General features: G+C 43.9%; 1 protein-coding gene across 2 annotated transcripts in view; it reads left to right on the top strand.

Annotated features, from left to right (window-relative positions):
• The window catches only part of MYLK (myosin light chain kinase), a 338,535-nt gene that overhangs the window by 233,311 nt on the left and 80,973 nt on the right, over positions 1-24,251 (top strand). For both annotated transcript variants that reach the window (XM_036746782.1, XM_036746783.1), the window contains exon 18: positions 5,898-5,966. In XM_036746782.1, the coding sequence (XP_036602677.1) occupies positions 5,898-5,966 (69 nt within the window). The remainder of the gene's footprint in view (positions 1-5,897; positions 5,967-24,251) is intronic.

Below are 24,251 nucleotides of genomic sequence, written 5' to 3' on the forward strand. Positions count from 1 at the left end.
TTTGCTCGTTCTGTAACTCTAAGCAAGTCGCTTAACAGTCTCTGCCTCAGTTTCCTCATCTGTAAAATGAGGATTATCATAGCACCTATCTCCTAGGGTTGCTGTGATCAAATGAGATAATATATGAACAGTGCTTTGCAAGACTTACTTAAAGTTCCATATACTTTGTACCCTCATGGTTTTTCTTTTCAGGATAAAAAAAAAATCACATTTACTCATTCTCTCCCTCAGTCCTTCCTCCTACAGCCAGGGTGAGAGGGAGGGTTGACTGAGGGGGAAAGAGATGTTAGGAAGAGGGAGACAGATAGATAGCTTGGACTTTTTGCCTGGCCACTCCATGGGCACCCCTAGGGACCCCTTCCTCCTCTCACTGCCTCATTTTCCCTTCCTGGGATCTGACCATGTGGTATCAGCTGGTTGGAGTGGGCGCAGAACAAACACATCCCTGTCCCTGGGGATCTGGGCTATAGAGCCATCCTAGGAGTGGAATGGGGTAAGCCATTAGCCATATAAGGCCAAGTTTTCCTCTGTAAGCAGCAGCCCCCCACTTCCCCACACCTCCATTTTCCTCTCCCAAGTTTATTTCGGGGCATGACCAGGCCAGCAAAGGACTTGGGCCCTGGGGCACAGATTGGGAGATGGAGCTCAGTTTCAGCAGAAAAATGATTAAAATAGACAGAAAATACAAGCTGCTTGGAAAAAAAAAAAGGTTTTTTTACTACTATTATTTTTATCCCCTGGGCAGCTGTGTGAACACAAAGCTGGTTTTGATTAAACACAACAGCTCTTCCAGCCCACTCACTACTTTGGTTCTCACGGAGGTGAATCCATCGTTCAGTCAAAAGCATTGACGATGCTCCCACTATGAAAGGACCCCCATCCTGGGAGACAGAGGGGAGAAGAAAGAGGAGACCCATAGCTTTTATCTTCAGGCAGCCCTCCATCCAAGAGGAGAGACAATTCCTCTTTTAGACTGCTGACCCCCAGTACACCCCCTAGCCCTCATGACTAGATAAGGCAGCAAGATGTATAGGAATTTTTTTTCATAACACTTTAAAAAATACCCACAAAGCAAAAGAGATAAACCAGTTGAGCTGAATAGGTAAACTGAGGGCCTGATACCAAGGAGGTGCAGAGTCAGGGAGCAAACCTAGTGGGGGGTAATTAGAGTTATTTAGGGAAGGTTCCCTGGAACTGGAAAATTTGGAAGCAGGTTTGAAAGAGGGCAGGGATGATGTGGGTTGGGAGAGAAAAAAGGACAGAATATCCCAGTATGAGAGAACAGTCTGTGCTGTGGGAACGTGCAAATAATTACCAGTAACAGAGCCCTGTATTTGTATAATGCTTCATGCTTTTCAACATTCTCTCTGCACTATGTTGTTCCTTGAGGCAAGCCTGTGAGGCAGGTAGGGTGAATAGTATTATCTTGGTTTTACTGTTGGAGAAACAGAGGCCTGGAAAGGTTAGGTTTATAGATGAGGCACTTCCCACTCCCCTCGAAGGTACTCCTTGCCCTTTATTAGCCACCTGAGGAGAGGAAGGGATTAAGCATTTACATAGCACCTGCTGGGTACATGCACTGTGATAAGTACTTTTTATTCTCAAAACCCTGCAAGGTAGTTGCTGCTATTATCCCCATTTTACAGATAGGAAATTGAGACAATCAGAGGTTGTGACTTGCCAAGGGTCCCATAGCTAATAAGTGTCTGAATCTAGATCGGAGTGCAGGTCTTCCTGCCTCTAGACCCAGTGCTCTATCCACCGCACCACCAAACAGTATGCAGTATTAACATGACACCACCCAGCAAGGGACCAGGATTTGCCCTAGAATACAAGTGTCCAGACTCATTTCTATATAGGAGCAAGTCACTGGCCCAGTAGGGAAGAGAATGACTTTCTTTGGACCCAGCACCTGAATGGAGCCCTCACAATCCTGGGCTCTTGTCACAGCCATCACATTTCTCATCATGTGCCTCAGCTTACCTATCTGTAAAGCAGAGTTCACCCTTCTGTTGTTCTTTTTCGCACCTGGCCCACCCATCACAAGGAAGGCTGTAAAAAGTATTCTGAAGCCAAGGTTCCCAAGCTTTTTTATTCCACTGTCCCTACAACCCCCCTTCCCAGAGTTCACCTCTGTAAGCCAACACTATCTCTCAGCAGCTGCTGGGAGCTCCACGACCATGGCCTTTCTTGGCACCAAAGTAGATATTACAGGAAGGAAGGGAGGAGGAGGGATCGGGACAGGGAGGAAGCTGGCTCACCCCATCCCTAGAGTTCACAGTTCTCTGCTACCACTACCCATCAAGCCATCAGGAACTCTGCAGCCTTGGCTTTCATGACCTTCTTGGAATATTCCCTGTGACCCCTGCAGGTCCTGACCCTCAATTTGAGAACCCTAGACCTAATGGGAACTAGACAGATGACTCTGTGGTGAGGTGTTGTGTCGTGTTTTGTTTAAATATGAGTAGTCCTGACTGATAATGTGTGTACGTGTGAGTGTGTGTGTGTGTGTGTGTGTGTGTGTGTGTGTGTTTTAGTGTGTGATGGGAGAATTGGGGCAATCACACTTGTGTTCATATTAAATAATTTAGCTCCCAGCAGGGACATGGCCCTTATGCCCTAGGTTACTTAGTTCTCAAGGATAGAGGTCTTCCCAGGAGTCAGTACAGAATGGTCGGTGGTGACCAGGGGTGAGGGTGGGGTGGGGAGGGATCTTTGGAATGGCCACAACAAAGTTCTAGTGGTAGCCATCTGGGCCCTCCTTCTTTTCAGGTGAGGTGGCAGTGAAGAGGGGATAGAATGTTATGGGCTCTGGGATTATTTTTTCAAATACTTCTTAAAGATATCGAGGTCAGGATAACTAGGTGGCTCAGTAGACAGAGCAACAGCTGTCGAGTCAGGAGGACCTGAGTTCAAATCCAGCCTGAGGCTTAAGAGTTGTGTGACCCTGGGCAAGTCACTTAACCCTGATTGCCTCAAAAAAAAAGACATCTCAGAAAAGAGATTTCAACGCCTCCCTTGTTCCCCAACCTCACCTAGTACCTCCTTCCCAGCCAATCCCACAGTGATAGGAAGTTCTAGGTAGTATGTCACAGTGGAAAGAATGCTAGATTTGAAGTCAGAGGTCCTGGGGTTCAAATCCTAGCTATTCCACTTACTCTCTGTGTTACCTTGGGCAAACGAATCACTTAATCTCTCTGGGCCTCAATTCCATGGCTATAAAATGAGGGAGTTGGATGAGATGACGTCTGGGCTCCTCTAGCCCTAAATCCCCGTGGCATCTAACCTTAGCCCCTTCTGTAGGTTTGTTTACTGCCTATTTGAGGGGAGGGGTTCCTCAATAGAGAAGGGAAACCTTCAGAGACTGTAGGTCATTTAAAAATATTCATGAGTCTTGCTGGCAAGCACATGTCAAAGGGTCTAGATAGCCCATAAACTGACTCCTCCATCCCCTATATTATGGATAGCAATTTTATCATTAAGATTGGAGGAAAGCAAGACTAGTATTTAGACCTCAAGAAAGCCCATGTAAGGGGTGTTCCACGGTCCTGTAGAGTAAGAAAGGAGAACTGGAGAAGCAATGAGTTCTGCAGGTAGGGCAGAGTTACTGTGACCCCTTACCATGCCCTTCTAGGACCAGTCTAAAGGCTAAACCGGAGACTAAGAATAGCAGACACAGAGAAAAGAGAGTTCTGTTTCAACAGCCAGTTTGTCCTCTACCATCCCCCCAACGAGTCCTAGAGGTGGAGTCAAAGATGGATGGACCCCAACTCCTCCCCATGCCAAGCCACAGGAATGTGGCAAGAGCCTCCTTTAGAAATTCCCACCCCTTCTTCCTCCCACTGGGTTTCCAAGCACAAGCAGGAAAAGGCTAGGAAGGGGACTTCCTAAAAGAGAGAAGAGGGCCAATTCCACACCCATCCCACCATACACACGAAGTACCATCTTTAAGGACCATTTCTAGGGGATGGGGTAGTGAGTGGAATGTTAGGGCCTATTGATCAGAATACAGCCAACCCCTAAAGATGCATGTCCACTGCCTATTTCCACTCAACCCAGTCCTTCTGTATGCTTTTTTTTCCACCTTCTTTTACTAGTAGAAGAGAACAGGGTACGTTATCCCTTATTTTGACTTATTTACCATCTCTCTGCCCTTTCTCCTAGATCCTCTATTAACATGAAAAATTCAGAGTGAAATATAGAACATGGAGGAATTCTAAGATTATCCTTGCATTACTCTTCCTCAGTAACTTGGTATTATTGGAATTAAGGGAAAGCTAGGTGGTACAGTGGATGGAGTGACAGGCCTGGAGTTAGGAAGACCTGAATTCAGATCTGGCATCAGACACCTACTGGCTGTGTGACCCTGGGCAATTCACTTAACCCTCCTTGCCTCAGTTTCCTTATCTGTCAAATGAGCTGGAGAAGGAAATGACAAAGCACTACAGTATCTTTGCCAAGAAGACCCCAAAAGGGGTCACAAAGAGTCAGACATGACAACAATGGAGATTAAGGGGTGGAAAATGCAGTGTTTTGCTTTGAGGAGATGTAATAGTTGTGGCAGATCCCAGACTCATAGAATGAGCACAGACAGTGCTGAAAGTAGACCTCAGAGGCTATGAGGAAACTGAGGCCTAGAGTGGTCAAATGGCTTGAACCCAGGTCATATGACCCCAAATCCAGAGCTCTTTCCATGGTGTGATGACTTATAGTCATATATGAAGGTTAGTCATGAAATCTTCATCTTGACCCAGATTTGTGTATGTGCCTATCCCTTCACTCCCAAGGTTCTCTGGAGAACAAGGATTGACCCCCTCCTCCCTCCTCAGCACCCAGTGGGCAATGCTGTTCAACAAACAAAAGATGAAGGGGAAAAAAAATAAAACAGCTCTTGGCCTTCAGGAGTTTATGTGGTTGGAGGGAGTGGAGCTAACTACAACACATACAGAAATAAGCATGCACAAGGAAAATGAAGAAAAGGGAGAATACTAACTGGAGAAGTCAGGAGGGGCTTCACAGAGGAAGTGGTGTCTGACTTGAACCTGGAAGGAAGGCCAAAATTTCCAAGAGGTGGAGGTGATGGGGGAAAGTGCATCCTGGTCTAGGATGGATGGCTTGTTCTCCGTTCAGAGATGATCATGTTCTAGGAAGGGCAAGTAGTCCACTTACCTGCGTGCAGGGTAAGGTATGGCTGTCCCCAAAGTCTTAGTAGCTTAACACTGAACTAAGAGGGCCTCTTAATTGCCTCTGAGATGCCCTTTCAGCACTGTCTATGCCGATTCTATGATCTCTGGAGCCTCATATCTAACAAAGTACCAAACTCCTCCCCCTCTACCCAATTCCCATAATACCAGGCTACAGGGAAAGAAATGATGCAAAAATGGTCTTAAGCTATTAAAGTTTAAAACTGCACTAAGATTTTGGGGACATTTTTTACTGACAGCAGGAGTAACTCCAAGCCCTAGCTAATTATTTCATGCAAAGGTGCCTTGGGAAGAAAGTCCCATTCTGCTGCAAGTCATAAAGAGTTAATTCACACCAGCCCTACTCAGCCCCCCACCCACCTCCGCCCCAGTGTGCCCTTCAGTACATGCCAGTTTCAAGAACCTAATGTTCTCTTTCGATCTGATTTATGAAGAAGATTCTCCTTGGTTAGCCCCCTGCCTAGCAAAGTGTCCCATTCCCAGCCAGTGATGATGGCCCTCCATCTCACGTGTTCTGCACATCGTTCAGGAAGTCCTCAGGCCAACTGGAAATGAACAGGGAGAGGAGACCACAGGATGAGTAGAGGTGGGGGTGTGGGAAGCAGAAACATGTTATCGAGACCCACAGGGATCACTTGGTTTGGTGTCCAACTCCATGGTTATTTTTCATGGTTGTTATTCATTTCATTGCAGGTGCTCCACACAGTCAGATGAAATCTCGACGGCCTAAGAGCTCTGTCCCTCCTGTCCTCGGAACTGAAAGTAAGCCATCTCCTCTCTGTTTCTTCTCTCTGCCATGGTAGAGTTGCCTAAGAAGTCCCTGCTTGTGGAATAGAGAATGAAGGAGTAAAGTTTCATTCTTCAGACCTGGGCTAAATCTTACAAGATGGAATTTATAGGGATAAATGCCTAGATTGGAGGGTACGAAGTCTCAATGAGAATCCTAGTCACAGAGAAGAGAATCTTGGGAGAAATGCATAACTTGTCTTTCTATGTTCATTGCAAGAGATTACTTGGTCTTGGCCCCAGAGGGCCAGACTACGTAGCTCATCAGATAGACCAGAGAAAGGGGGGAAAGGCTTTATCGAATACCTATTATGTGCCAGGCCCTGTGCTAAGGACTTTACAAATAGTTTGATCCTCACAGTTACCCTAGGAGGAGGTGCTATTATCACCTCTATTTTGCAGTTGAGGAAACCCAGGCAGAGAGATTAAGTGACTTACCCAGAGTGACACAAGTTAAGTGTCTGCAGTCACATTTGAACACAGGTCTTTATGATTCCACCATGCCTCTGGATAGAATGTCGGACTTAGAGCCAGACGGACCTGGGTTTGAATCCTGCCAAACTCTTTGACTCTAGGCAGATCACTTCATCTCTCTGTAAAATGAGAGGTTGGCCTTGATGGCATTTAAGATCCTTTCCAGCCCAAATTCTATGATTGAAATTTCAGAGGCAGATTTTTACCATGCTAGGAGGAAAAGCTTAGTAGCTTAAATGGCAAAGCATTTTTTTCCTCATAAACTTATTTATTTGTTTGGTTTTAGTTTTCAACATTCACTTTTATAAGATTTTGAGTGTTAAATTTTTCCCTCTCCCTCCCCTCCCCACAACAGCAAGCAATCTGATATAGGTTATATAAGTACAATCATATTAAAGATATTTCCACATTAGTCACGTTGTGAAAAAATCAGAACAAAAGGGAAAAACCACAAGAAAGAAAAAAAAAGAGAGAGAGAGAATAGTGTGCTTCAATCTGCATTCAGACTCCATAGTTCTTTCTCTGCATGTGGAGAAACTTTCTAACTCTTAAGAGCCCTGCAAAAATAGAATGGACTGCCTTGGTAGGTAGTGAGTTTCCTATTTCTAGAAGTCTTCAAGGGAAGGCTGAATGACTGATTATTTGTAGTAGTGTAGAGGGGATTTCCTATTAAGGTAATGGGTCATACTAGGTGATTTCTGAAGTCCCTTTCTACTCTGAGATTCCATATAGTTCCATAAGACAGAAAACTCGGACCACTCAGTAGAAATGATGAGGAAACATTTCAGATTGAAGTGACAATTGAGAGCGTTCAAATAATTGTAAATGTATGTTGTTGTGTTTGTCCTTTGCTCTTGAAGAGGACCAGGACATCAGGGAAATGGTGACATGTCAACTTGCAGTTGACTTTGATTTGAATGAGGGAGGGCTGTGCAAGGTCACCAGCCTCACTTTCTCCTCCAGAGCCATCTGGGTCCAGTGACCTGATATTCATCAGGATGACTGGAGATGGCCCAGGATGCAATGGGAGACCCTGGCCCTTTCAGGCTAAGGTCTTTTCAGGTTCTCACTTTGAGTGAGGTAACACCCATTCAGAAGTTAATCAAGGGATGGCCCCTTTAATTAGAAAAAATTTAAAAAAAATTGAACTGGGAGGGGAAGACCCTCAGGGTTGCTGTTCAAAAGAGAAAGTTACCATTGACATTCACTCTGAGAGAATCAAATGAATGGCCTGCCTTAGAAGATTTTGAGTTCCCTGTTCCTGGGAGGTATTAAAAGCAGATGCTGGAAGATCTTTATCAGGAATGTAGGAGAAAGGACTCTTGCCTCAGGTTCAAGGATCAGAGTCGATGGCCCAAGATGCCTTCCAGTGTTAAGTTTCCGTTTTCTGTGATTTCTGGCTCTTCTCCTGACTAAGCATTGGATGAGCTGCTGCCCTCCACTAGGCCTTAACTGTCGGGTCTGATCTTCTTAAAAGGACCATGCTTTGCCATCCCCCATTTTCACATGGCAGAGGAGTGTCCCCAGCTGCCATGATTTCCATCTATCAGATACCTAAAGGACCAGAGCTAGATTATTCATGCAGAAATGGAGGATTCAACTAACTCAATATTCATCAGATTTTTAGTCAGCAAGTATTAACCGTGTGCCAGGCACTGTGCTAAGTACTGGAAGTAAAGAGAAAGGCAGAAACACAGTTTCTGCCCTCAAGCAGCTCACCATCCAATTGGAGAGGCAACATACAAATAACTCTGTGCCTGCAAGGGTTATAAAATGTAAAGTGGAGGTAATCCCCAAGGAAAATCTCTACTAACTATGGGGAAGAGGGCAGGGACCATAAAAGGGTTCCTTTAGAAGATAGGATTCGAGCTAAATTTTGAAGGAAGCCAGGTAGCCCAGGCAAAGAAGGGGTACACTTCAGGCATGGGGGACAGTCAGGGATTTTGGGAGGTGGAGCGTCTTATTGGAGGAACAGCAAGAAGGTTCCAGATTGTAGTATGTGTGAAGGGGGAACACTGGAAAGGTAGGAAGAGACCATGTTGTGAAGTGTTTCAAAAGCTAGAGGATTATATATATGATCTTAGAGGTAACCAGGAGCTACTGGAGTTTATTGAGTAGGAGTGATTTGGTCAGGCCTTCACTTTAGGAGGATCACCTTGGCAGCTGAGCGGAGGGCAGACTAGAACAGAGAGAGATTAGGCTAGGAATTGGGTGATGAGGACTTGCACCAGGGTGGCGGCTGCAAAACTGCTTCTGTCTCCCACCATAACTATTTCTTTTCATATGCAAGGTTTTTGTTGAGGTTTTTTTCCCCTGGAAACAGATTTATTTTCCTAATGGTGTTTAGCTCAGGATGATACTGTAATGAGTATATACCACCTGGAAAGCAGGAGGATGTGGAGGAGGTGGTGGGACACCAGACTGAGATTAAACCTTTACTGCGGATGAGTCACAAAAGCAGATGGCCCAACTCCAGAGTTGCCTTTAATGATTAAAACACCACTATTTGTGAACTCACAGAAAGTTCTAAGAGATACCACTACGAGTATTGATAATAATTGGGGAAGGGGAGAGTTTGTTTGTTGTTGTTCAGTCATTTCAGACATGCCAGACTCTTCGTGACCCCATTTGGGGTTTTCTTAGTCTAGAGATACTGGAGTGGTTTGCCATTTCCTTCTCTAGCTCATTTTACAGATGAGGAAACTGAGGCAAACAGGATTAAGTGACTTGCAGAGGGTCACACAGCTAGTAAGCATCTGAGACTAGATTTGAAGTCAGGTGTTCCTGACTCTAGACCCAATGCTCTATCTACTATCTAGCTAGCTGCCCCCAGGAAAAGGGAGAAGGATTTTTCCAAAAGAACTAATTATATCACTAAACAGTACAATTATTAGTGAGCATGAGTGGAAAGCTCAAAGGATCATAAAAGACCACAAACTGCATGCCAGTTAGAAATGGACAAGTCCAATTCAATGGAGTACCTACTATGTGTAAGACACTGAGTTAGAGGCACAGAGAATCACAGGACCATAGAACCAGAGCTGGAACAGTCCTCCAAAGTCATCTAGTCCCTTATTCTGCAAATGAGGAAACTGAGAACCAGGGGAGGGAAGTATCTTACCAAGGATACATAGGCAGTAAGCATCCAAGGCACAATTTGAACCCAGGTTCTCTGACACCAGAGTTATTCCTCTTTCCCCAGTTTCAAGTCTTCCTATGCTAAAAACAATACAGTCCCTATCCATAAAGAGCTTACAATCTAAAGGCGGACAAGACATATTATTGTTGTTCAGTTGTTTCATTCATGTGTGACTCTTCGTGACCCCATTTGGGGTTTTCTTGGCAAAGATACTGGAGTGGTTTGCCATTTCCTCCTCCAGCTCATTTCATAGGTGAGGAAACTGAGGCAAACAGAGCTAAGGGCCTTGTGTCTGAGGCCCGATTTTAACTCGGGGAGATGTCTTCCTGACTTCAAGCTTGGCACTCTATCCACTGCTCCATCTAGCTATCCCTAGACATATCCATAAATAAATGTGATGCAGTATAGAATGTAAAAGGGAAAAGAGACATTCAGATGAAAGTGCTGTAAGACTTGAGGAAGGGAAGACCTCTTTTAGCTAGAAGGAACCAATGAGTTGGGGGCTCTTGAAGGAAGAGAAAGACTTGAACAAGCAGAGGTGTGTAATTCAGGCAGAGGGAAGGCCTTGTACCAATGCAGGGTCAGATATAGCTGTTAATACTGGAGGAATAAGCACAAGTACATTGTTCTAGGCACAAGAGGTCATCTTTCCCTTATCCTTAGCACGTGATAGTTTAGGAATCCCAAGAGATGTGGGGGAGAGAAGAAAACAGCTGTGGGGAAAGGGATGGAGATCTTCAAGGAGAGGCAATCAAAATTGTCGTTTTACACTCTGGGGAAGGTCAAGAGGAATCCTGGCAAAGTCTTTAGATAGTTAGTCAGTTAGCGTGCACTGGACTGGGGAAAGGTCAGAAAATAGTCTCTACTCTCCAGGAGCTCAGTCTAATGGAGGAGACAACAAGAAAACAACCACGTACAAACAAGATGTATACAGGATAAACTGAGGAAGGGTGTCAAGTTTAAGAAAAAGCAGGAGAGCCTTCTTGAAGAAGGCAGGACTTTAGGTGAGGCTTGAAGGATACCAGGTCAGCCAGGAGGCACAGATAAGAGAGGAGTCCCAGCTTGGGAGACAGCCAGTGATAATGTTCTAAGTCATTAGACTTAGACAAGACATTAGACAAGGAGACAAAAAAGTCTCCTTGGTTTCTTCACTTCCAGTTTATTAACAAATAGTAAAATGGGTGGGGCAGCTAGGTGGTGCAATGGATGATGCACTGATCTGGGAATCAAGAAGACTCATCTTTCTGAGTTCAAATCTGGCCTTAGACACTTACTAGCTGTGTGACCCTGGGCAAGTCACTTAGCCCTGTTTGCTTCTGTTTCCTCATCTGTATAACAAACTAGAGAAAGAAATGGCAAACCATTCCATTATCTTTGCCGAGAAAGCCCCAAATGGGGTCACAACTGAAAAATTACTGAACAACAGAATGAGTTACTAGGGGAAGGGGTAGAGGGAGTATCATCTTTGTAAGCTAGCATAGGTTTGATTCTGCCTAAAAGAAAGAGGTAGTAAATGAGAGGACCCTTCAAGGACAGTCCTATCATTGACAAGATTCTGAGACTCATGTAGAGACCCTACATCCAGGATCAGCTAGAGAAAGTAGAGGTTGTGTAGCATGATGGGATAAGCACTATATTTGAACTCACAACACCTGGATTTGAATCCTGGCTCTGGTACCAAGGTGGTCATGGACAATCCACTGTACTTCTCTAGGATTCAATTGGCCTGTCAACAAGCATTGATTAAGCACTTCCTAGAAGTTTCCTTATCTGTAAAAAGTGGGCCAAGAAGTAGATTGACTCTAACATCCCTCCTGCCTCTAAATCCCGTGTAGAGGTTGGATACTAGACTAGATAACCACCTTCTTTTCATCCATTTGTTTGTTGGGCAAAATGGTAGGAAGTTTCCTTGTCTTTCCTAACAGAGCACATTTTGAAGTATCTGAGTATCTAGGAAGTATCTGAGGCAAGATTTGAACTCAGATCTTCCTGACTCCTGGCCTTGCATGAAAAACTCTCAAAGAATGTAATAATTGATCCGGAATTTAATGGAATCCTATTGGCAGGACGGGGGTCACTACTAGAATAGATGTGGGAGTTCCATTCATTCCAGTTCTTACTGGAGAGCCTAAAGGTTGACTTTGCAAATTGCATGCCTTCTATGTTCTCTCCGTCTTTGAGAAATGGGAAGACATCTTCTTCATGGCCTGGGAGAGGGTCTTTCCTGACTAGAGGCAGGAGATGGACAAGATGACCTCTTTAAGGCCTGTTCTCTTTTGAATCCTTGAGAAAGTGCAGATAGATTCTTTGGTCATGCTGTTGTTCTGTTGTTTCAGTCATGTGTCCCCATTTGGGATTTTCTTGGCAAAGATACTGGAGTGTTTTGCCATTTCCTTCTCTGGCTCATTTTATAGACGAGGAAACTGAGACAAACAGGGTTAAGTGACTTGCCCGAGGTCTCACAGCTAGTAAGTGTCGGAGACTGGATTTGAACTCAAGAAGATGAGTCTTCCTGACTCCAGGTCTAGTGTTCTATCCACTGCACCACCTAGTTGTCCACTCCTTCGTCATAGTGTCCTTTGAATCAATGTTAATCGTTGGCACATTTTGACTGTTTCTCATACCCCTTGTGAAGAGCTAACATAGGTTTTATCTAACTAAGAAATGCATCTCCCCCACCCCCACCTCACCCCCCCTTCCCCCTAGCTACTGAAGGAAGATTGTTTGATTTTCTTGTCAGACTGGGGTTGCTCCTTCCTCACTACCACCCCCTCCACTGACAGCTGTGTGAGTGAAGTGTCAGCACTGAGTTTGTGCAGAGCTCATCCCTCCATCCACCCACCCCCAACCCCAGGCTCCGAGGAATCTGCTTTCTGTGAAGACTGAGGAGAATATGAAGGAAGAGTCACAATCCTGCTTAAGCCAGTCTCCCATCTAATGGAGAAAGCAGGAGAAAGCCTCATAAAAATACATGACAACTCTTACAAACCTTACCTATGCATAGGACCAGAGGATTGTAGACTTAGAGCCAGAGGGAATCTCAGAAGCCATCTTGTCCAACCCATCATTTTACAGACGAACAGGTGAGGCTCAGAGACGCTGTGACTAGGCTCAGATAACACAGGTAGTAAATAGCATGGGTGGAATTTCAGTCTTGTTCTCTGATCCCAAATCCAGCAGGCAGAATTCACACTGAATGCCTCCGTGATGGTGTATGGTTGGATGGGAAACAAAAATATGATTAGAGTTCGGTGAGGCTAGTTCCAGAAAATTTGGGGGGGAGAAGAGTTTTTTAGCCAGAATGTAGAAGACGAAAAGGAGAACATCAATTGGTGGAGAAGATACAGAAAGTTAATAATAACTCGTACAAAAAGAACATAGCCTGGAATGAGGGGGCTCTGTGTAGGGGACAGGGAGAAGACTCTCTTGGTTGGAGAACAGGGTTACACTAGAAAGTGTGAATAATGAGGGTGGAGAGACGAAGTGAAGCCAGCCTGAGAAGCGAAGGCCTTGATGGCTGGATGCAGAAAAGTCTGTGTGCACAGAGAGGGAGGCTCCAAGGGAGGGAGAGGAGTAGGAGCAAGAGAAGAAGGCAGAGAAGGGAAAAGAGATTTTCTTTCTTTTAGTGGCCCAAGCCCCTAGATAATAAGGAGAGTGAGGATCGGGAGCACAGCCAACTGAATCTCCTGTGCTATTACAGAGCTGTTGTTGTTGTTCAGTTGTGTCTGACTCTTCATGACCCCATTTGGAATTTTCTTGGCAAAAATACTGGAGCAGTTTGCTATTTCCTTCTCCAGTTCATTTTACAGATGAGGAAACTGAGGCAAACAGGGTGAAGTGACTTGCCTGGGGTCACAAAGCCAGGAAATATCTGAGGCCACATTTGAACTCAAGTCTTCCTGACTCCAGGCCTGGCACTCTATTTGTTGTGCCACCTAGAAGCCCTGCTATTACAGAGTAGTGACCCATAATTCAAAACTGTAAATCCAAACCCTTTCTGTGAACTTTGGGATATACTTTTCTACTCAGCAGGTTACCGTTCCTAATGATAAAAGGCAGTTTAAAGTTCTTGAGCTCACACCGACTCAACATGTGGAGAGCATCCAGATGTGGAGCCTGTGTCAGGGAAATGCCAATGAGGTTTGAATATCATTCAATCCTTTTATTAAGAGAATTTCTCGGGGCAGCTAGGTGGTGCAGTAAATAGAGCACCTCTGGAGGACCTGAGTTCAAATCCAGCCTCAGACACTTGACACACTTACTAGCTGTGTGACTTTGGGCAAGTCACTTAACCTCAATTGCCCTGCCTTCCTCCCTCCAAAAAAAACAACAAAAGAATTTGTTCTGTGAAGTTTAGATTCAGTCAAAGGGCCACCCTTGAAGACCTAGAGGGCCACGTGTGGCCTCGAGGCTGCCAGTTCCCCACCCCTGCTTTAGACTATCCTCATGGGACTAATCAGCATTTATTCAGCACCTTCTATGTGCCAGGCCCTATGCAAACTACTAGGATATAAAAGTAGGACAGTCTGTGCCCTCAAGGAGCTTTAAATTCTATCAGAGAGGCAATATCTCTGTTAACAAAACACATACAAAGCAAATGTACAGTAACCTTGGCAAGGAAGGCATCTGGGGCACGAGAAAAGGCCTCATTCAGAAGGTGGCTTGTCTGGTGGGTTTGTCCCTATGCATGCAGCTGTGAGGCACCTGTCGCTGCAGCCAGCCTGGTCCTAAGAGGAGCAAGGAAGTGATTCTCTAGTATGAGATGTGGCCCTGTGTGGGGCAGCCCTGTGTGTGCCCAGCATTGGAAAATAAGGGAAGAATAGACTGAAATCCAAGATATAGAGGACATGCCTCTCCCTGGGACATGCTGGAGGTTCTTGCCTACTCCTCGGATCATAGATCCAGAGATGCAAAAAATTTTGGAATCTATTTAGTCCAACTCCCTCTTTTTTTCAGATGAGAAGGTTGCAAGGCCCAGGGAAGTTGACTGAATTGTCCAAAGGCACATAGCGCAGGATTTGAACCCAGGCCCTTTGATTACAGAGCCAGGGCTCTTTTGCACAGTACCCCAAAGATAATTTACACAGATTAAACACATCACAGCATACTGGAAAGACCTGGAACTAGAAACGTCAGAGACCATTAGTCCAATCTCTTCGTCTTATGGATGAGGAATCTGGAGCCTGGGTCACTAAGCTCAAAAGTCAAAGATGGGGTTTGAACCAAGGCTATCTGACTCCACTGTTTACCAGGCTGTCTTCTACCAACCCATTGCAAGGATTCTCTTCTCCATCCAGGATCCTGCTCCCCATCTTCTCCCACTGCCATAGGTAGGTGGTAGTGTGGGGAGATGGATGTCTGGCCCTTATGGCCCTCTCCATGTTCCCTCCTGCTAGCCTCCAATTTGACAGAGAGAGACAGAGAGAGAGAGGGAGAGGGAGAGAGAGAGAGAGACAGAGAGACAGAGACAGAGACAGAGAGAGATCTGGGTTTTCTGAACTAGGGAGAGAAAGAGGGATGACGGGCTGAGCTAGGGGGAGAGAGAGAGGGATGGCAGACTGCCATATTTCCCTGGATCTTGAGACCTGCTGTGGGTGTTTATGGAATGCTTCATAGCAAGAATTTAATACCAACACTTAAGGGAACGCTTCAGCCCCTCTTCCTAATCCAGGCAGAGATTCCTTTCAGAGAGAACAGAATGTCCTCTCACCTTTGGGAAACAGAGAAAGACTCCTGATTTCACTGTTTCTGTCAAAGGCTAGGCCAATGTCCTGGTCATTAAAGCCCAAACTTCAAGGTTTATCATGAATGTCTTTTATCCATCACACTCCATCTTATTAGTCACCAAGCCCTATTATTGATTTGACCTCCAAGCTGGATATTGAGCCCAAACATTCATTTCTTCTCCCGTTGGCCTAGTTCAGGCCTTTCTTACCTCTCTACAGAGCCATTTCAACAGTCTCGTAATTACTCTTCCCACGTTTAGTCTCTTTCCCCTTATTGAAATCCCATGTGCTGCTACCAAATTCATCTTCCTCACACACAGCTCCGATCATGTCACACACAATCCTTTGACTCAGAAACCTTCAGTGCCTAAACCTCATTGCCTAAAGACCAAACGTCATAGGTGCTTAATAAGCGTTTAGATGGTTTATTGGATGGATAGATGAATGGATGGATGGATGGAGGGATGGATGGATGGATGGATGGATGGATGGATGGATGGATGGATGGATGAACAAAAGTGTCCTAGACTTCATGGCCATGGTGAAGTGGAGAAGGTGAGGAAGTGAAACCCTCTACTTAGATTCCAGTAATACTGAGAGCTTGTGATAGGGCAGTGCCTAAGAAATGTGGGGCTGTGGAAAGAGCCTTAGACTAAAAATCAGGACGCTAATCTAGACCCTACTGCTGCTTAGCTGTGGAACCCAGTCAAATCACTTAGCCTCTCTGCAATTCCTTTTCCTCACCTTGATGGATGGTGGGACTGGAAATGGTTCAGGTTCTCTTCCAGCTCTTACATTTTGAGATTCTATGAAACTTGCTGTCAGGGAACCAGACAAAAGAGATTTTTTCAGCTGTCCTCCATCTCTATTGAGATTTTACAAGGGAAATGTCGTAAGAGTAAGGATGGTACGCCCACAAAGTGTTTTCTCCACCACCACCGTGAGGTGTAGGTAATGGAAGTATGGTGATCTTCCCAGTTCATATATAGGGAAAATGAGGTACAGAATTATTATTTTCAGGGGCAGCTAGGTGGCACAGTGAGTAGAGCACAGGCCCTGGAGTCAGGAGGACCTGAGTTCAAATTCGACCTCAGACACTTGACACATGTATTAGCTATGAGACCTTGGGCAAGTCACTTAACCCCAATTGCCCTGATAAAAAGCAAAAAAAAAAAAATTCAGAATTATTATTTGCTGAAGGTAGTGAGTGGCAGGGCTAGACTGAAGTCTCCTCAGTGTATGAGTATATGCCAAATATTCTTTACTTAGCACCAAGTTTACATTTGATGAAATGTAAGCTCCTCGAGGCCTAGGACTGTACTTTTCTGTCTTTATATTCCCAATGCCTCACACCTAGTAGGCATTTAATAAATAGTTGATTGATGCTGCTTTTATAAAGGTGCCACCAGAACCTGACAACCTAGAGCAGCATCTCCAAATACACCTTTATCAGTAAAAAAAAAATCCCTGCACCAACATATGTACATTTACTTCTTTATAAATTATATACTTGTACTCTTGTTCTAATAATTATGTTCATTGTAAAATTTACACAAACTAGAAATAAAAATAAAAGAGATAAAGGTACAATGTTCAATCTTAGAATGACTAGGGAGTCACTGGAATTTGTTGAATAAGAGATTGACACGCTCAGACCTGCACTTTGGAAAATCACTTTGGCAGCTGTACAGAGGATGAATTAGAGCAGGGAGAGAATTGAAATAGAGAGACCACTCAAAAACTGCCAAAATATTCCCAGAGATAGGCCATCAGAGCCTAGCTAGAACAGAGATGTCAGAGATTGTAGAGATAGAAGTGACAAAATTTGGCGACTGATTGGGTATCTGGATTCCTGGGATGATGGTGGCACCCTTGACAGTAATAGAAGTGTTCAGAAGAAGAGCAGGTTTGCTGGGGAAAGATGGCGTAATTTATTCTGTCCCACTCAAAATGAAAAAAGAGAGGTTCTAATTCACTGGTCACTGACCTGGAGCACAGAGCCCACTCTCCCTCTGTTGGGCAATGGATACAGACACAAGATAATCTGGGGGCAGATCTGGGTATGCTCCTGGGAAGGGGGTGGAATTTTTCAATGGCACCTGTGTAGTTCCTGCTATAGGTACCTAGATAATGGTCAGGTTATAACTGCCTTGAGGAGCCAAACTCTGACTCAAAAGGGGGGAAGTTGGGATTCTGTAATACTACTGCTAGGGTTGTATCCCTAAGTGTTATGTGCCCCGTCTGTGGTTTGACTTTGGCTGTCCTTTCATAGATTTGGGTCTCCTGGCTATCATAACTTATTCAGTTCATTTCAACAACTGATATTGTCTCTTCTGTGTGCCTTGAGGAGAGGAATGAAGATCTGTAAGACAAAGCCCCTGCTTTCGTTGACCCAACAGTTAAGCAGAATATTGGGGGTTCAGGTATTTGAATCTCAGTATCATGAGGCGACTCTCTGAGTAATTCCCATTAATTTGAAGGGGGCCAAGGGTATGTAAAAAAACTGTCCCGAAGAAAGGTTTTTGTAGCAATTTCCCATCATTCATTCAGCAAACAATTATTGAGGCTTCTGCCTTAAGGTGACTTTGTTCTTGTACTTATTATATGTATATAGGAAAGAGATAGATAGATAGATAGATAGATAGATAGATAGATAGATAGATTATAGATAGAAGATAGATTATAGATAGATGGAAGATAGATTATAGATAGATAGTAGATAGATAGATGATAGATATAGATAGATAAATAGATGATAGATACATGGATAGATGATAGTAGATAGATGATAGATAGATAAATGATAGATTATAGATAGATACATAGATAGGTACATAGATAGATAGATTATAGATAGATAGTAGATGGATGGGTGATAGATATACATATAGATAAATAGACAAACAGACAGAGAATATATGGGATATATTCTCACATCTCCCACTTATGCATCCTTCAGGACTCACTTCCATGAAGTCATTTCTGATCATCCCAGTTGCCAGTGATTTTCACGCTTCTCAGAACACTCTTAGCACTCATCATGTGTGTACTCATATTATAGTCTTTGTGGACATGTCTTTCCTTCCTTATTAGATCGTAAGCTCCCTAAAAGCAGAGATCATGCCTTATTTTTTACATCCCTCCTTATACCAACTAGTGCTTTGCTTCATAACAACAACAAAGGTTTTGCAAAGTACTTTCCATGTGCTATCTCCTTTGATGCTCAGAACAACCCTATGAGGTAGGTTCGCTCATTATCCTCATTTTCACAAGTGAAGAAACAGAGACTGACACAAGTTAAGTGACTTGGCCAAGGTTCAACTGCTAGTAACTGTCTAAGGCAGGATATTATATAGATAATTATGTGATTTTATTATACTTTTAAAAAATTGTTTCTTTCAACTCTGTCTCTTTTTTTTTTGCAATTGAAAAAGAAAAACTTGGCCTAAGTATGTTCATTTTAGAGCAAGAAAGACACAAAAAAGCCAGATCAGCCAAGGGTCACAGTCTAGAGGGACCTAGATAGCTACTGTCACTGTCCAATGCCCCCAAACCATTCTACTATAGCTCCCATGAGATGGGGACTCTGCCTTCATTTGTCAAACCCTACCTAGGCCTGACTTCTTCCCTTCATGAGTCTTTGGCAGAGAGCGATGCTACTTTTCTTAGGATTGGGGAAGATTGCTGTCTATTTTTAGCCAAATACCTAAAAAGGGAAATGTCCCCCAGACAGGCAGAACCATTTCGAGTTCCTTATACCCACAGCTCTAACACTAGCTTCTTAAAGGTTGCCTTTCCTCTGTTTTCCCAGATGCCATGTGGGGGCCTTCCCGCTCAGCACACTTATAAATAGCCCCTCCCTATCATTTACCCTGATCTTATCCCTCTCTGAGTTAGATCTGTTGATTTATGGGTACTGGGATTGGGGTGTGTCCCTGCTCCTTCATGTTGTGCCAGCACCCAGACCACTACATGATGCAGGCTCTCCCTTTCTTCACCATACCCTCCCAAGCTAAGAAAAACATTTGCTAGCCTTGAGCTTAAGAGTCCCAGAGAGGTAAGGGAGGAGCAGAACGAAGGTGGCGAGATTCAGGGGATTTGGAGCTGGGAACTCCTCCAGATCTGATACAGACTCATGTTTTTGGGGAGAAGTTGGAAGAGAGGACCTCCAAGAGCCATCCCAACTCACTCGAATGTGTGTTTGAACTTGAACTTTATTTCCCGAGGCTTCATTTTCCAGTTCAGTTTAATTCACCCAGTATTTAGTAAATGCTTATTATGAGCTAGGCATTGTGCTAAACTCTAATGGACAGAAAGATGAGTAAGAAATAGTCAGTCCTCCCAAGGACTTTATATTTCAACAGGGAAAACAAGATACAGGATCACAGATTTAGACAAGGAGGGACTCCAGAAGCCATCTGGTACAACTCCTATGTTTTGCAGATGAGGAACCGAGACCCACAAAGATCAAATGCCTTGCCCAAGGTCACAGAGGTGACAGAATAAGGATTTGAATCCAATTTCTTGACCCCAAGATGTATTCTTTCCATATCTCTATTTCTGTCTTTTTCTCTCTATTTTTGTGTTTCTCTCTGTTATGAGAGAGATAATCAAAGCTCTAATTTACAGAACATCTTATGCAGCTATCTGGTATAGATGGAGCATTGGGCATGGTGGCAGGAAGACCTGAGTTCAAATTCTGCCTTGGACATGGACTAGCTGTGTGACACTGCACAAATCTCAGTCTTCTCACCTATAAAATGGGAATAATACCCATAGCTCATAAGATTGTTGTGAGGATCATATGAGATTACATTTATGAAGCTTTTTGCAAACCTTAAAGTGATATAAATATATTAACATATATTGACATATATCATATACCAATATATGTATATATACAGATAAACCTTTAAGTGATATATAAATGCTAGCTATTATTGCTAAAATACAAAGTGTTTTCCCCAAAATAACCTTGTGAAGCAGGTCGTCATGTGTCATGACCATAATAACCCATCTCGCAGGGTTGTTGTAAGGATCAGAAGAGATAATGAATGGAAAGCACTTTACAAACTTTAAAGCCCTGTAACGGTTGACTATTATCATCATCATCACAATAGGCGGCTCGGTATATAGAACCTCGTACTTGGAGTAAGGAGTCAGGAAAAGTGGAGTTCAAATGTGACATCAGACATTTACTAGCTGTGTGACCCCCAGGCAAGTCACTTTTTTATCTTAGTTTACAAAAAATAAGTTTAAAAATCTAAGCTCATCTGTAACATGGGGATATAACTTGATTTTCCATTTTCCATGAGACAATATCTGTAAAAGTGATTGGCAAACTCAAAAGCATTATATAAATGCTGGCCATTATTATTATGGCCTGAAGTTGAAGGCATGATTCTCACCTTTTGGAGAGGATCTATTCGAGTGGGAGGAGAAAGGGTGTCTATAAAACCAAATAACTGTATAAATACAATATTATTAAGAGCTAACTGATGGAGCTGGGCATTCACTGACTCTGCTGGCAGGCTGGAGAAAGAGCAGCATTAAGGAAGACATGTTATACGGTGACCTTGAGGCCCTGTTTATAAGACAAGGAGTAGGGTAGAGTGTTTTCTGCTGCTTCTCGGATACCTTGATTTTTATTTACTTATTTTTGCCGCAGAATTGTGATTTTATCAGTACTGGGAAAGAGAGGAATTCCCAATGCAGGTCAGCGACTGTCCTCCACTGATAGTCTTAGATAGTTGTGTAGGGCAATTAGATCACAGGTGCCTTACCCACAGTCACACAACCAGATTGTGAGACGGTATGGGATGGTGGAAAGAACACTGGACCTTGGAGTCGTGAAGACCTGGTTACAATACTTACTAGCTGTGTGATCCTGGACAAGGCATCTTCTTGCCTCAGTTTCCTTATCTGTCAAATGAAGAGGCTAGACTTGATAACCTGCCAGACCCCTTCCAATTCTAAATCTGTAATTGTATGTGTTAAAGGCTGGACGTGAGCCAAGCTTCCAGACTCAAAGACCATTCTCCAATATCCTCTGCCATCATTTCTCAATCTAGACCATTATGGCCCATTGTTGATTCTTGTGCCGTGCTGTTTCTTCTTGGGTGTTTGCTTTTCCTCTGAGATCGTTTCGAGCCCAGCTTATGGCTAACGCAGTGAGGTTGGGGTTATTGGAGAGGAATCACTGGCAGAAGTAAATATGGTGATGAGGAAAGAGAGTCAGAAAAGTAGGGGAGAAGCAGGTTTATGCATTGAAGAGTCACAAGCCCTTGGAGATTGGCAACACCAGACTGCCAGGATCTCCATGTCAGCTAGGGACAGGATTGGAAAGAAGGAGCTCAAGACACGTAAAGCAGAGAATGAAACCAAACATAAATGACTGACGGGAAGCAGTGTGAGATACTGAATAATTGATTAAGGGAGGCTGGAAAAAAGTCCTGGAAGTCACAAAGAACAGGAATAACCTGGGCCTCTGTGAATCTGACAGGTGTTAACTTGTAAAAGTTTTGTCTTGAGAATCAGTCAGTCAGTCAGTCGACAAGCATTTATTAAGTGCTTACAGTATGCCAGGCACTGTGCTAGTTTGGCCTAATAAATAGAAAGCCTGCCTCAGAGCCAAGAAGACGTCCTCTCAAGTCCTCTGACACATCCTGGCTGTGTGATCCTGGGCAAGTCTCATGCCCCAAGCAAGTCACTAGGACTAGAAATTGCAGAGCAGGTGCCCAACTGTATTCCTAGAGGGGTCACCTCAAAGGGGGCTCTTCTTACTGATGAAATCACAGATTTTTTTAAAAAAGCAATATTTAAAATTTAAGCTGACTATAAGAATTCAACAGAAAAAAAAAGAATCTGTGAAAATAACACAAACTACACAAAATAGTGGGTGATGCAAACAGTTCTATTTTACAACAAAATGTAGAAGCATCAACACTATCTCAGAAGCCACCCACAGACCTTGTTTACCTACGGTTACACCTACAGGAGATGGACCTGTGTGGAAGGAGAAATGATGCCTCCTGGGCCATTTGAATCTGTGTTGTTGTCGACTCCTTTCAGTCATGACTAACTCTTTGTGACCCCATTTGGGGTTTTCTTGGCAAAGATACTGGAGCAGTTTGGCCATTTCCTTCTCCAGCTCATTTTACAGATGAGGAAACTGAGGCAAACGGGGCTAAGTGACTTGCCCCAAATCACACAACTAGTAAGTGTCTGAGGCTGGATTTGAACTCAGGTGTGCTGGACTCTATCCATTGCCCCACCTAGCGGCCCTTTTGAATCCATACTGCCCAGCTTCATTGGGACCCATGCTGATATTCCCGGCTTAATTGTCTTTTGATGACTCCTTTGATCACTTCCTGTCCACAGCAGCTGCTCCTTAGTGTCTAGCCTAGTGCCTTGCACATATTTTATACTTAGTAAATGTTTGTTGATTTGACTTGACACACACTTTAACGGATGACTTCCCACCTAATTTAGTAAGACATTCAAGTTCTAGTGTGAGTTCCATCATTTACCTCCATTTCATTCTCCACATTCAACTTATCCTTCCTTCTAATCTCTCTCTCTTTCTGTCTCTCTCTCTGTCTCTCTCCCTCCCTCCCTCACCCTCTCCTCTTTTCTCACTCCTCCCCACCTAGCTTCCTCCACCATCTCCTTGCCCATACCTGATGAGATTTAGCCTTATCGCAGCTCAGAACCCCCACCCAGTCCACCAGCCTCAGCGTCCCTAGGAGCCAGAATTATGCTCATGTGCCGCAGGACCCAACCCTTACGCCTAATCTCAAAAGAAAAAGTTACCTCTTCTTTAAGGTCTTAGAGGGCAGACACTGTTCCCTTTTTATCTTTGTTTTCCTAAGGGCTAGCGCAGGGCCTGGTCCACAAGTCACTTCACAAAGGCTTGTTGATTGATCAGTTTAAAGCTAACCCCTCCATCGCTGTGCCAGATTCCCTCCAGGTCCTGTTCCCACACCTCCATCCCCTCTTTCCATCATCTTCGATTTCTCTGTCCTCTCTTCAGTTATTCATGATGGGGCCGGGGGTGGGGGGAGTCCCTTCTGCCTAACGCTGCTTTCCCCCGACTGTCATTTTATTTCTATCATTTGACCACCAAACTTTCTTACTGAATAACTGATACTCAGGTACTTTGGAATAAACATTACAGATGCAAAAAGCATTGTATGAAGCACCGACTTTGTGAAGAGCATTGTGCCTTTCCTCACTACTTAGTCATTCCCTATTGATCCTTCCCTTTACTCTTAGTATTCCCAGTCTGACTTTTGCATCTATCAGAGTGCCTTGCACATAGTAGGTGTGTCCTAAATGCTTGTAGATTGATTGCTTTCTTAAAAGTCATAAGGGACCACCTCCTCTCAATTTCAGGACCTTTTCTCAGCTCTCATTCTCCTTTAGACATTTGACGCTTTAACCATTCCTTCCTTAAAATACCTTCTTCTTTTATTTTCTGGCATTGTCTTCTCCTCCTAAAATATAAGTTCTTTTAAGGCATGGATTTCCTTTTTCTTTTGGGGGAGTGGAGGGTGGGGTGCAGTAATTGTACCACCATTACTTAGCACAACACCTGGCACATAACTGCTTTTAAAAGCTTTTCCTTCATGCTTGATTCTCTATCCACCTCTCCTGACTGTTGTTTCTCTGTCTTTTAAAATCCCCATTTTTTTACTCTGACTTCCTAACTGTGGCCACTCACTCAAGCCTCAGAGCTTCTCCTTCTCCCTCCCTTGGAGAACTGATCCATTTCTGCACTCCAGCTGTTGTCCCTCTGCGTCTGACTGCAAAGTCCACATTGCCAGACTAACCTCTTCGTGGCATTCTAGTTCCATATTTCCAAATGCTTACTGGATATTTTTGACAAAATCTCTCACATATTTTAAACTCAACACATTCAAA

This window comes from Trichosurus vulpecula, chromosome 2 (assembly GCF_011100635.1).
Source record: "Trichosurus vulpecula isolate mTriVul1 chromosome 2, mTriVul1.pri, whole genome shotgun sequence".
NCBI classification, from domain to species: domain Eukaryota; kingdom Metazoa; phylum Chordata; class Mammalia; order Diprotodontia; family Phalangeridae; genus Trichosurus; species Trichosurus vulpecula.